The 14,877-nt window shown below is 41.2% G+C and overlaps 1 protein-coding gene across 3 annotated transcripts in view; it reads right to left on the bottom strand.

Moving 5' to 3' along the window:
* Positions 1-14,877, bottom strand: part of rasgrp3 (RAS guanyl releasing protein 3 (calcium and DAG-regulated)) — a 111,702-nt gene that overhangs the window by 15,714 nt on the left and 81,111 nt on the right. For all 3 annotated transcript variants that reach the window (XM_048536062.2, XM_059648692.1, XM_059648691.1), the window contains 2 exons: positions 5,235-5,382; positions 264-300 (listed from right to left, as the gene is read on the bottom strand). In XM_048536062.2, the coding sequence (XP_048392019.1) occupies positions 264-300; positions 5,235-5,382 (185 nt within the window). The remainder of the gene's footprint in view (positions 1-263; positions 301-5,234; positions 5,383-14,877) is intronic.

Genomic DNA, 14,877 nt, shown 5'->3' with positions numbered 1-14,877 from the left:
TAAATGCCAGCGATGCCTGCATCCCATGAAGGAATGACAAACCACACTATGATCTCTTTACTCCTCACAAAAATAAAAGCGTGGTTTAAAAAAGGAATGGACAACTGGTGCAATAAGGAATTCAAACTGTTCATGTACATTTCACTGCTTCCTGAGGCATGAAATTTAAGTGCTCAGATCTCTTAGCCCTGTATCCCTAAAACATCCTTCGCCTATATTCAAAAATGATAGGTACCCAGAACAGAGAGCAAGCCCTTATTTACCTTTACACTTGTATCCCTGTTTGATTAGACCCCAAAGCTGCAAAGAGAACAAAAAGAATGTTAGTGATTTGGGAAGGAAATTGGAAGGAAGGTGAGGTAATGAAAGAGGAAGGCACGGGGCCTGCTGCAGCACAAACAGGATGTGCTATTCATAACACCCTTCCTGTCAGAGACAGGAGGGAACCATTATTTCAGACCTGCACTGCTCTCAAAAGTAACTTGAAGCAGGGGAAAGTGTCGACGGATTAAAAACTCCATGATAAACCTGTCTTGGTGAGGCGTACACTTCAGGTTGGGAGCAGTGGGGGAGTCACGTTTTACATCCCAGCTGCTTATCTATTTCGTACCTCAGCACGCCTGTTTCCATTAAGATGCACCATGCAAACAGCTCGGTTTTACAGTTTGCTTGACTCTAGCGAGTCAAACGGGGTTGGGGGGTGGGGTCACGTGCTGCCGAGGATTAAAAGTTGTCCAGCAAAGAGACAGAGCTCCACAGCAACAAATCACCTTGCTCAGTGACAATCGACAGACTGTGTAAAGCACCACAATACAAACTCTGCCACCCTAGGCAGGCATGGAAACGGTAAGCAATCTGCAAGAGAGGCCCTCTTAAAGCAGCAAGGGGTTTGAACCCCAGCCCTTGTAGATGGCCTGCTTGTGTCACACAAAGAACACACTGATCTCGTACCCACTGTTTCAGGGACATGTAGAGACAGTGAGCACTAGGACCACAGTGTAATCTTCAGGAGACAGTGAAGGAAATATCAATGAGCTTTTAGACACTCGCTTCAGAGACTCCTACCTCCTGATCCCAGCCATAGTCACTGGGGCAGAGGTGGAGTGTTGGATGGTTGTGGTAGGTGGTGGCGGTGGGGAGTGATGGGATGTTTAAGTGAAGGCCTCAAGCTACTCAATAGAAAAACATCAAAGGAAATGAGTCTATAGGTGTCCACCTGGAACAACACTGGTAGAAGCTAGCTTTGTGACAGCTAACTTACTCTGGGTATATAATCAAATGAACAGATTTCAGTCATAAGGTTACATTACGAAAATATGAACAAGGAACAAGATTAGGCCACTCAGCCCTTCGAGTCTGCTCCTCCATTCAATAATATTATGGCTGATTCGGTTTTAACCTAAAGTCCACATTCCTGCGTATCCCCAATAAACATTTATCCCTTTGGTCATCAAGAATCTAACTACCTCTGCCTTTAACAATTTAACAATTCTACATCATTACCTTTCGAGAAATGGGTATTCTAAAGACAATCAGCACTCAGAAAGAAAAAGTTTCTACATCTCTGTCTTAAATGGATACCCTCTTATTTTTAAATGATGGCACCTATTTCTAGATTCTCCCACAAGAGGAAACATCCTTTCAATATCCACCTGGTCAAGACTCCTCCAGGATCTTATACTTTCTCTGTATATATCTCTGACTATTCTTAACTCCAGAGGCTTAGCCTGTTTTCTCATAAGACAATCCACTCTTTCCAGGTGATGGTCTAGTAAACCTTCTCTGAACCATTTCCAACACATTAGCATCCTTCCATATATACAGTGAGCAGCACTGTACACAGCACTCCATACATAATCTTATCAATACCTTGTACAACTGAAGCATAACCTCCTTATTCTTGTATTCAATTCCTCTCACAATAAAGCATAATATTCTCCTAGCTTTCCTCATAACTCACTGTACCTGTATAAAAACGGTTTGCGATTCACTTGAATACACAGATCTTTCTCCCTCTCGCAGCTTTGTAAACCTTCCACCAGATTGTTTTTTTTATTCCTTCTTCCAAAGTGAACAATTTCCCACTTTCCTACACTGTACTCCATTTGCCAGATCTTTGCACACTCCCTGAACCTATCATTACCCCTTTGTTGGCTCTGTAAGTCCTTTTCACAGCTCACTTTCCTGAACATTGAAGAAACTAAAGGTTTTCTCCTTAGAAAAGAGAAGTTAGAGAGGAGATTTGATTTTTTAAAAATCCTGGGGGGGTCTAAACAATATTGATAGAGAAAATCTCCTGCCACTGGGCAGCACGATCATGAACCAGTAGACACCAGTGTAAGGAGATTAGCAATGAAAACAGTGATGAGGTGCAGTGAGTGGTTTGGATTTAGAACGTCCTGTCCCTAGGGTTGTGGGAGTAGATTCAATTGTAGTTTTTGAAAAGGAATTGGATGGCACCTTAAAAGAAAACAAGTTGCTTGGTAATGGGGAAAGGATGGAGAGTAGGATCTGAGAATTGCTCTTGCAATCGGTGGGCAGGTTTAAGATAGGTTGAAAGGTCGCCTACTGTTGATTCTAACTCTTCATTTTAGAATTAAGTTCCCTACAATCATTTTTAAGATGATGGCTATAATTTCAGAAGAAAGATCAAAGTTAACACCCTTCACACAGTTAAGAATTTCTAAACTATTCTCCATTATAAGTAATTCAATAGTTTGTCAAATGTCACATTTAGAGACAATAGAATATTCAATACCATTAAATATCTGGACATATAGTGTTTCCTTCAAGAATCAGGTTATGCTGGGCCAAATGCTGAAAAATGAGACTAGATTAATCTAGGATATCTGGTTGGCATAGACAAGTTGGATCAAAGGGTCTGTTTCCATGCTGTACAATTGTATGGCTCTATGATAATATGACTTTTCCACAATCTAAGAGGCATTCACTAAAGGAACACTTCAAAGGTTATTGTAAAAAGAGAAGCTCATTATGTAAAGGATAGTGCATTAGCATGGATAGAAGATTGGCTGAAAGCGCAGGGTAGGCATAAATCTTTTTCAGGTTATGGACAGGACAGAAAGAAGGATACAAAAGATATAGTTAGGTTAAGTGAGATCTGGCAAATTGAAAAATGTGAAATTGTGCGTTTTGGCATGAAGAATAAAAACAGCAAGTTATATTAAATAGAGCCGGTGAGAAATCACTAATACCTGGTTAATCAAACAGGCTGAGATTGCAGTTACAAAGGGACATTGGAGAAGCTAAGGTTGTTTCCCCTAAGAGAATTTTGTCAGGAAGTTTGATTTTTGGAAACAAATCATGAGACATCCTTGTAGTATAGATGGAGAAAATCATTTGTCATTGGTGGAAAGCTCAAGTAGATGCCAGTTCGAGGGGTGAGACGGGGAAAGACATTTATTCATGAAGTGGATGTTTGGATTTGGAGTATGAGCCTGTGAGTATGATGGATGCAGATTATATGGATTACAGAGCCCTGACATACAGAAGGATCTGCGTGGCTTTGTGCATGAATCTCAAAAGGCTGGTATGTAGGTACACACAAGTAATTGGGAAGGTGAGTAGACTATTATCATTTCTGGTGAGGACAATTGAATGTAAAGTTAGGAAGGTTATGCCACAGATCACATCTGGCGCACTGTGTCAAATAATGGTGTTCTTGCTTAAGGAAGGGTGTAAATGCTTTGGAAGCAGTTCACAGAAGGTTCGTCAGACTAAAAACAAATGGGCAAGTTGTCTTATGTAGAAAAGTTGGGATATGTTAGGCTTGAACCCACTGGAGTTTAGAAGATTACAAATTAACACAATCCTGAGAAGCCCTGATAAGGCAGAAACTGAGAGGATGTTTCTTCTTCTGTGAGAATCTAGAACTAGAGGCCACTTGTTTGAAAATAAAAGGTCACCCATTTAAAACATCTCTCTATTTCAGGATTGTGAGTCTCTAAAACTGTCTTCCTGAAAGGGTGATAGAGGAAGACTCTTCAGATGTTTCAGGGCAAAAGTGGATAGATTCTTGCAAAGCAAGGCAGGGTGAAGGACTGTCAGGAATAGGCTGGAATGTGGATTTGAAGTTACAATAAGATTGTGGCTGATCTGATAAAGTGACTGACCAGGCCCAAGGGGGTAAATAGATTATGCCCGCTCCATATTCATATGAAGACATTTTATGAAGTCATTTGTTTGGCAATGGAAACAATCCTTTTTTTTCCCTGCTTTCTCCATTTAGCTTTTTTTTCCCAAAATGGGAGACAGACATGGGATAACATCCTAGGCCCTGGCCCAGCTGGTCTCTCGGCACTGGTAAACCAATGAGAATGGCTTGCAGACAGGTACATGACCCACGGCTTCGTCAACTCCAGATCAGTTTTTGAAAATCACAGCAAAATCTGCCTCCATTGTCCTCCCAGTTTCAGCCTTCTGAGATTCATGCACATGACCACCCAGATCCTTCTGCATGCCAGAGTTCTGCAATCTGTGTAATCCGCATCTCTCCTACTCCCAGGCTCATACTTCAGTTCCAAAAACACTTCGTGAATGAGTGTCTATCCTCATCTCACTATTATTTGTCGCTGACCCCCCTCAAACTGGTATCTACTTGACCCTTCCACCAATGATGGATGATTTTCTGTATCTACACTGTCTGGCTGTCTCAATTTCTCCCCCCAAAAGTCAAATCTCCTGACAAACTTCTCTTATGGCTTATCCAACATAGCCTTGTAACTTATACCCTTATTCCCCTGCAACTACCTGTTTGAGTATATCCGCTATTAGTTATTTCTCATCAATTATAACCAATGCAGGTTAGTTTTGATCTTAGTGTAGGTTAATAGGTCGGCACAATATCGTGGGCCGAAGGGCCTGTAATGTGCTGTACTGTTCTATGTACAATAAAAGAAACGTGAAGACAACCTGCCTTGCAAAGATGTCCTAATTTTTGCATTCTTCCATATCCTACACGTCCCTGCAGTTAAGTGGACCTCACCTGTGCATTCTAGACCTCTGTTAAACTGGACATTCAGATTTGGACAATCTGAGTTTGAAATGAGAGTTCTCCTGCAAATACTCTCATGAAATAGCAGTGCACATTCACTGTGTGGATTAACAATACCAGGTCCACTCAGGAAATAAAACAGCGAAAGGAAAGAATCCAGGTTCAGAGGCCATTCATATGTTTGTATTGTATTGATGGTGACCTCACTGGGAGTACTTACAAATCCCGCACAGTGCTCACAAAAGGTGGGTTTGAGGTATGTCATCTCTTGAAAATTGTGAATAAATCCCTGTCCCATTTTGCACTGAAGTTGAGAATTGGCACGCAGGAAATAGGCCATCATTTCGTCTTTGCTAATCCGACCATCTCTGTTAAGTGGGAAAAAAGATATATTTTAATTGTAGTACAAACCCTTGGAAAAACAAAATATTTAATCTGAAACATGAAGAAAACAGAATAATGGAGAAAGTTTTTTTTAAAAATTCTGTCAATGCCTGGGGAAGGGTAATGTTTTCACTTGCAACATGTAACTTTGGCAAATATCAGAGGATAACTCTCAACCACAGTACAGTGATCAGGTGGCCTCTTGGAACAAGAATAATCTTACTGTCTGTCAGCAAACTGTGGTGTAGGCTTAGAATTAGGAACTCCATTGAAACATTTCATTGAGAAACCGTGTAGATGACAGCCAATGCTCCCTCGAAGCTGCATGGCCATATGGACTTCCAGTTCTGGAGGTTTTTGCATGGACTTTGGGGGCTCACGCAGTCAAAGAAATGGGGGGGGGAGTATGGCCGATAGCCAGAGCATAGTTACAGTTTGATTCAAACTCAAAATGCACAGATGTCAAAGGTCGTTTTAAAACTTCAGAACTTCCTGACTATATTTGTAGACGAGCATGGTTAATGTCGGATGATAACTGAGGATCTTCAGAATAATGAACAGGACGTCCCAGGTGTTCAGACCAATACAAGGACCCCTACAAGTGGAAAAGGTGAATATACTGGACCTTGACATGACAAACTGGGAAGGGTATGACCTCTCCAGGGGCAATAGAAGAAAAGAGCAGAAACAAAAGCTTAGCTGACCGAGAAGAAGGTCCAGTGAAAGCTCGAGTCCAGCATAGCGTGCACCACCTCAGCTACGGTGACTTCATCTGAAGCTAATGTCACAGAGAATGTGGCTCCTGAGCCGACACTAGACAATACTTAACACAGGATTGACTACCAGGGGGCGCACACCACGAGATAGAAATGCCACTAACAACTGATGCATTTAACCACCAATGACTGAACATTCCTACTGCCCTATTTCAGATAATTTCACACCATCAAACACAATAATTAATGATTTCACAGACCAGAAGGTCTGGTTACAGATGCAATTTTAACCTGACCTGCTTGGTAGAAACCTGGTCAGGGAACGAGCATAGCGAGGGCAGTTAAAATGGCACAATTTACATGTTTTGGAATTAACAGCTTATTATTTTCCAACAAGCAGACCGCGAAGACATGCGCTTAGAGCCAACAGAATCATTTTAGACAGGAGCTTGATGGTTCTCAATGCCTCCTTTGGCATCCAACTGGAATTTTAACTCCCAGAGTCAGAGAGATGCACAGCACAGAAACAGATCCTTCGGTCCAACGTGTCCATGCCAACCAGATATCCTAAATTAATCTAGCCCCATTTGTCAGCGTTTAGCCCATATCCGTCTAACCCCTTCCTGTTCATATACCCATCCAGATTCCTTTTAAATGTTGTAATAGTCCCAGCCTCCACCACTTCCTCTGGCAGCTCATTCCATACACACACCACCCTCTGTGTGAAAAAGTTGCCCCTTAGGTCCCTTTTTAATCTTTCCCCTCACACCTTAAACCTATGCCCTCTGGTTTTGGACTCCGCATGCCGGAGAAATTACCTAGTCTATTCATCCATGTCCCTCACGATTTTATAAACCTTCAGCGTCTCCCTATAGCTCAAACCCTCCAACTCTGGCAACATCCTTGTAAATTTTTTCTGAACTCTTTCAAGTTTCACAACATCCTTCCTATAGCAGGGAGACCAGAATTGCACACAGTATTCCAAAACTGGCCGAACCAATGACCCATAAAGCTGCGACATTACCTCGCAATTCATAAACTGACCAATAAAGTTAAGCATACCTTCTTCACTATCCTATCGATCTGTGACTCCACTTTCAAGGAATTACAAACCTGTACTCCAAGGTCTTTTTATTCAGCCACACTCCCAGGACTTTACCATTAAGTGTGCAAGTCCTACCCTGATTTGCCTTTCAAAATGCAGCACCTCATTTATCTAAATTAAACTCCATTTGCCCACTTCTCAGGCCAATGGCCCATCTGATCAAGATCCCATTGAACTCTGAGGCAACCTTCTTCGCTGTCCACTACACCTCCAAGTTTGGTGTCATCTGAAAACCTACTAATCGTACCTCCTATGTTCATATCCACATCATTTATATAAATGATGGAAAGCAGTGGACCCAGCACTGATCCTTGTGGCACACAGCTCGTCACAAGCTTCCAGTCTGAAAAGCAATCCTTCAGCACCACCCTCTGTCTGCTGCATTTGAGCCAGTTCTGTATCCAAATAGCTAGTTCTCCCTGCATTCCATGTGATCTAACCTTATAACCAGTCTACCATGAGGAACCCTGTCAAACGTCTTTCTGATGTCCATATAGATCATGGCAACCACTCTGCCCTCATCAATCCTCTTTGTTACTTCTTCAAAAAACTCAACCAAATTAGTGAGATGCGACTTCCCACATACAAAACCATGTTGACTATCCCTAGTCAGTCCTTGCCTTTCCAAACACATGTAAATCCTGTCCCTCAGGATTCTCTCCAACAACTTGCCCATCACCAGTGTCAGGCTCACCAGTCCACAATTCCCTGGCTTTTCCTCACCACCTTTCTTAAATAGTGGCATCATGTTAGCCATCTCCAGTCTTATGTCATCTCACCTCTGGCTATTGATGATACAAATACCTCAGCAAGGGACCCAGTAATCACTTCCCAAGCTTTCCATAGAGATCTAGGGTACACCTGATCAGGTCCCTTTGGATTCTCCTCAACTCTATTTGCCAAAGCTATCTCATGTCCCCATTTTGCCCTCCAAATTTCCTCCTTAAGTAATTTCCTCCTACTGCCTTTTTACTCTTCTAGGGGATCATTCAATTTCTGCTGCCTATACTTGACATTGAGTCTTCAATGGTTAGAATTTCCATTAGGCAAATAGGCAGCCTCAAAGAGACTATGGGGACTGCAGGGGCTAAAAAATGGTGCCTTTAAGAAGTTACTTAGCTCCTCTTTCAAGCACCTTAAATGAATGCATGAAGAAAACCATGTGTTTTAAGAAGGATAGCTGAACCAGTGTCTCTCCACAAAAGCTGCAAATGTATTTTCACTGAGATGGAGTAAAAAGAGGTTTAACACAGGAGTGAGATCCAGGTATTCATTTTCCAGTTCTTTAAAACTCTCGTAACTACGGGCTCAGATTTCTCTTCACAGATGCTGCCAGACCTGCTGAGCTTTTCCAGCAATTTCTGTTTTTGTTCCTGATTTTCAACATCAGCAGTTCTTTGAGTTTTATTAACAATGGGAGATGACATTTGAATCATCGCCTCACTCAGAAATGTAAATACAACACTCAAGGCTTATAGTTTACAGGGGGTGTGATCTCCACAGAAAGAGACTCAATTTTTCCTATCATTTAGAATCCAAGGATGTGATGATGAAAATTACATTAATGTAGGCCGTCATATTACCCAGTGAGACCCATCTCACTGACAGAGCAAACAGATGTGTGTGCTGTTTCTAAGAATTCGTGGTTTCCATCCCAGGATATTAAAAGACTCAGGGAGGAATGGGGAGGAAACTGTATGAGTCACAATTCTCTGAAGCTCTGCATCATGGGTTTCAGAAAATCGCAAATATTACTTTACATTTTATCGTCATTTTGGACTTGGAATTTTTAAGTTGCATTAATTGGCTTTTGATTTCAGTTCTGTGAAGGTCACTTCATACAATCATACAGTACAGACCAGGCCGTTTGTCCCATCAAGTCTGTACCACCGAAACCATACTACTACCAACAATACTCCTGCCTCCCTACGCTAGGCCCACAGCTTTGAATTTTTTGACACTTCAAGTGCTCGTCCAACTACTTTTTAAAGGCTGTGAGTTTTCCCATGCTGGAAATGTTTTTCTTCAATTCCCCTCAAAATCTCCTGGTGTTCAGTTTGAAATTATGCCCCGTTCTTAGTGACCGTCTGATGAAAAGGAACAGCTGCTTTCTATTCACCCCGTCCGTGTCGCCCTTCACCTTTCACGCCTCTAGCAGGTCCACTGTCATCCTTCTTTGCTCCAGAGAAAACAACCCAAGTTTTTCCTGCCTCTCGTCACAGCTATAATGCTCTATCCCAGGAAATATTCTGGTGTATCTCCTCCAAACCCCCTCCAGTGCAATCACACCCTTCCCATAGTGTGGTGACCAGAACTGCACACAATACTCCAATAGGGGCCTAACAAAGTTCTCTACATGGCCTCCCTGGTCTTACAATCTTTATTAAGATTGATAAAGGCAAGCATTTCATATGCCTTCTTATCTATCTTATTCACCTGGCCTACTGCCTTCAGGGATCTGTGGACAAGCACAAAAGATCTCTCTCTTTATCTGAGTTGCCAAGTGTCTTGCCGTCCATTAACTGACGCCATGTCTTGTTACTTCTTCCAGAGTGCATTCCCTCACATTTATCAAGGATTAATTCCATCTGCCACTGATCTGTTCATCTGACCAATCCATTTATATCCTCCTGTAAGCTAATACATTTCCCTTTACTGTCAATAAGACAATCAATTTTTGTGTCACTGGAAAACTCACTTTTCTTTCGTAAGGAGGACGGCAAGTCAAGTAAATATATAATATCCAAAAAAAAATGATTTAAGCTAAATGCCTTGGTCAGAAACCAAGAGCATTTATTGCTGAATATTTAAAATTTTGGGGAGTTTTATCACCTACACAGAAGTAGATAGGCAGGGGTCATTGGCAGGCCAAGTTCAGAACCAGGTTTCAGTTCAGAAGAACAGTTTCATATCAGCAGAAGTTTAGATTAGATTTGTAGGAGTATCCAGGCTGTTGGTCCCTAGTGTATATATTTTTTTTGCCTGTCAGACCTGTAAAGAAATCCCAGTGCTCAGAAATGGAAAAGGCTTTCTACACTATCAAACCTGGGAAGAGTTTTAACTTTAATTTTAACTTTAAATTGTCAAAAGTTATCCGAGAGCATCCAAGATCTTATCAAAAAATATTAAGATCCTACGCAGACTTGAAAAAGAGGAGGTTTCCTCTCTCTCGGGGAAGACTAGTATTGAGAAACACAACTTAAGAATAAGATGTCTCTCATTTAAAGTAGAGAAATGCTTTTTTTAAAATTTCTCAGAGGATTGTTTGTCTCTTCTCCAGAAAGCAGCAGAGGCTGGATTATTGAAGTAGTTCAAGATGGAGGTTTTCAGAACAGACAAATCAGTCAAGGGTTTCGGAAGGGAGCAGGAAACTGGAGTTGAGGCCACAACCAGAAAAACCACGATTTTTCTGAAAGACAGAGTAGGCCTGAAGGGCTGAATGGCCTCCTCCTTGTCCCACATTTCTATGTTCACCTCCATTGTTGAAGCTCACAATTCCACCTCAAAACTGCCCATTTTTCCACTGGTGCACACTGGCATCATGTGATCGGAGCTCCTGCCATTCTCAAGGGAAGCGCAAATGTGGAGGCAACCAGTTAGGAGCCTGGCTGGCACAAAGTTGCAGGCGTCTCAATGACAAAGTGCAGGCTCAGGACCCGCACATGGTTCCTACCTTATGCCAGGTCATAGAGTGACTGAGCTCAGCAAAGCACGCATTTGTGAACGGTAAGTCATTGTCACTCATCCATCTGATGTCATGACCATTGTGGTGGACAGCAGAGTGCTGGCTGATTTCTTTGTGGCCTTTCAGACAGAATCTGAAGTATCTGCACAAGAGATTTTGTCTTTTAGTCTACCCAGAAGTGCTATCATTCACAACTGAACGAGTTTCCCACCACCAAATTGACCGTGACTTCTTATCTTTGCATTTTCTAAAAAAACTAGTAACCACCAGCAATCAAAACACCCATATAACCATTTGAATATTTACAAGAAAGCCCACAATGGGCAATGCTAACCATTAAAAGTGAGGCAGGGAGAGCAGGAAGGGACTCAAAAATGGGAGGCGGACAAGATTGAATTTACATAGAATTGGATTGAATCATTTGTTTTAGGTTTGTAATTGATTAGATCGTAAAATCCAAGAGTTTACCATAGAGGCGATGTTCTCTTACTAATGGCTTGTAACAAATGGTCTTCCCATGGGACCACCCTGCAATTTCAGCTTGTTATCTCGTAATACTAATAATTTAGCTGAATGACTTTGCAGATGGCACTGTGAGTTGTGTGGGTGGGAGCAGGAAACCATAATGGGAAACAGATAAATTTAAAAAATGGATAACTAGCTAATGGAGTTCAATGTAGATAAGCGTGAGAACAGAATGATGAATTAAAATATTTCCGGAATAGTGATAGACCAGGAGGAGAAAAGGGGTTTAAGCAGACCATGCACTCAAGTCACCAAAGGTTAGTGTGTGTGTACAAAGTGTTGGCAAAAAAAACTTAATAAAATGTTGACCTTTGTCTCAAGAAGGCTGGAATACAAAAGGAGAAGTTCTCCAGTTCTACAAAATCTTGTTCACCTCTGGCCCCATCTGGCAGTAGGCATGACAGTTGTTTCACAGCGCATATTGAATCATTAACTTAGCGTAAATTTCGATTTAAAGTAGGGTTACAACTCCACGACAGCGAATGAAAACAATATGCTATTCTGCAGTGGGGCATTGTAGAAGTTTTCTGACTGGCTGAAAGATCATTAGGGATTTTTCTATTGCACCATGTCAAAAATTATTTATTGAGACATTTTCAAGTTCCATTTTTATGTCAAAACCTACAAGAAAACCAAGGGGAATTTTGGCCCTCATAAAATGTAATAATAGCAACAAATCATATGAACGCGTGCTGAAACTCAACAAGCTGAGGATTGTAAAAGGCAGAATGAAAATGATAGAGGCCCAAAAATAATTTGGATCATTCACAGTCACCAAGGTCTTAATTAGCATAGTTTGTAGAATGCCATAGCACAGAAGGAGGTCATTTGGTCCTTTATGCCCATGTCTGTTCTTTTACAGAGCCTTCTATTTAGTCCCCAGATCAATTAGAGATCGGTAAGAGCAGTGGTCCCAATGTTGGCATTTCCTGGATGACAATGCAGCACCCTTTGCTCCAGTTTGAAAACAACCATTTATAATTACTATCTGCTTCCTGACCCTCAGCTGATTTCATTTCTACACAGTTCTTTAATCCCATGGATTTTTGTTTTGTTAACAAGTCAACTATAGCTACTTCATCAGAGTTTTTTTTAAAGCTTACATACTTAATGCCTGCACTTCCTTCATTAATTCCTCTGCATTTTTTCACAGAATTATTACAATGCCATTCAACCCATCCAATCCATGCTGGCTCTCTTTAACTTGGTGTCATTCTACCACTTTCTCCCGACAACCCTAAATAGTGTTTTCTTTAGATAATCGTATAATTTCCGCTTAAATGCCTGAATAGAACCAATCTCCACCACACTGTTAGGCAGCCCATTCCAGATTCTAACTACTCACTGAGTAAAAAAAAAGGTTTTTTCTTTCACATCCTATTTAAAGTTTTGGCAAAGATCTGTAGCTCGGTGTGTGGGTGAGGTTGTTGATTTGCTTGCCGAGCTGGCTTGTTCTCGTTCAGATGTTTCGTCACCAGAGGAGCCTCCGATAATGTGATGTTATTCTACTTCGCTTGGAATTTATACTGCCCAGTTTGTTACAGTGAGTAATGTCATTTCTGGTTTTGATCTGTATGGGTTTGCATATGGGATCCAATTTTGTGTTTGTTGACTGCATTATGGGTGGGTGGAGAACAATGCCTCTAGGAATTCCCATGCGTATCTATGTTTGGCTCAGGCAACTATGGTTACCTTGTCCCAGTTAAACTGATAGCCTTCATCGTCTGAGTGTATCGATATTAGGGAGACTTCACCTTGCCATTTTGCTGCTAGCTGATGTTCGTATATTCTGATGTCTAGTTTCCTTCCTGTCTGTCCGATGTAATGTTTGTGGCAGACATTACATGATATTTTGTAAACCACATTGGTTCTTCATGTTGTGGGAGTGGGGCCTTTAATCGTTGTAAGTGGTTGCCTTAGAGTGGCTGTGGGCTTGTGGACTACCATGATTCCTTGTGGTCTTAGGAGTCTTGAACAAGGAATCATTGTGGCCCATTAGCCCACAGCCACTCTAGGACAAACACTCACAAGGATTAAAGAGGCCATTCTCACAACATGCAAAACCAAAGTGGTTTTCAAAGTACCATGCGACGATATGTTCTTGATGTAGAGCAGTGTGGCCAGTGTGTTAGGGCATACTGTGTCCTCCTGTTGTCATAGTCAAACATAGACACACAGGGGAATTCCTGAAGGCATGGTTCTCCACCCATAATACAATCAACAAACATTTACAATTGGACCCCATATACAAACCCATACAGATCAAAATTGGAAATGACAGTACTCACTGTAACGGACCGGACAGTATAAATTTGCTTCAGTTGCCAATTGTTTTTTTGTTTGTGCCCTTTCATTCTTGCTCCTTTTATGAGAGGGAACAATTTATTCATCTATACTCTATACTGACACCCCATGATTTTGAGAAATTGCATTGAAATGTTCAAAGTTAGTTAAGGGTAATTTGATTTTAACATATCAGTGATCCCTTTCATTCAGTAATCCATGCTATTTGAACTGACAATTAATTTTCCCCAATTATTGCCTCTAAAAGCCACCCATCGATGATGTTTGCAGACGGACATATACTAGCTAGAAACAGATGTGGAGGTGCCAGTGTTGGACTGGGGTGGACAAGGTCAAAAATCACATGACACCAAATTATAGTCCAATATGTTTATTTGAAAACACAAGCTTTAGGAGGCTTGCTCCTTCTTCAGGTGTCAGTGTGAGAGAGGTGGCTCCAGATGCAGAATTTATACACAAAAGATCAAAGGATCATAGAACTGATGCAGTGTTGAACAAATCTAAGATGGCTGTTAAATCTTTAATCTGTTATAAAGGATTAATATGAAAATATCCAAATTTCTTTCAAGTCACTGCCCCAAGATAACTAAATGTTTTATCAGGTCCCTCATTTGCCGATATGTAATTGCAGATACATTCTATTTTGTTCAAAAAGCACACAATTTGTAGACAGTCAATGTGGTGTTTTATAAATTCCTACTTTGGAAATAAAACCAGTCTGACTTCAAGTCGATACACACCCAGGTTCTAAACAAGGCCTCATCTAAAATGTCTGACCTGGGATGTCACCCCTGGCATACTGAGGGAACTCATAAAACCTTTATTTTTCTCAGGGCAATGACTTGAAAGAAATTCAGGAATTTACGTATTAATCCTTCCTAAAGGATGAAAGATTTAACAGCCATCTTAGATTGTTCAACACTGTATCAGTTATATGACTCTTTGAACTTTTGCTTATAAATTCTATGTCCGATACCACCTATGTCACCGAAGCCTGAAGGAGTGAGACTCCAAAAGCTTGTGTTGTCAAACAGATCTGTTGAATTATAGAGATGAACAGAACTGCAGATGCTCGAGTCTGAGATAACACAGCGTGGAGCTGGAGGAAAACAGAAGGCCAGGCAGTGAGAGAGGAGCAGGAAAG

This window comes from Stegostoma tigrinum, chromosome 9 (assembly GCF_030684315.1).
Source record: "Stegostoma tigrinum isolate sSteTig4 chromosome 9, sSteTig4.hap1, whole genome shotgun sequence".
NCBI lineage: Eukaryota > Metazoa > Chordata > Chondrichthyes > Orectolobiformes > Stegostomatidae > Stegostoma > Stegostoma tigrinum.
This window is presented reverse-complemented; position numbering and strand designations above follow the sequence as displayed.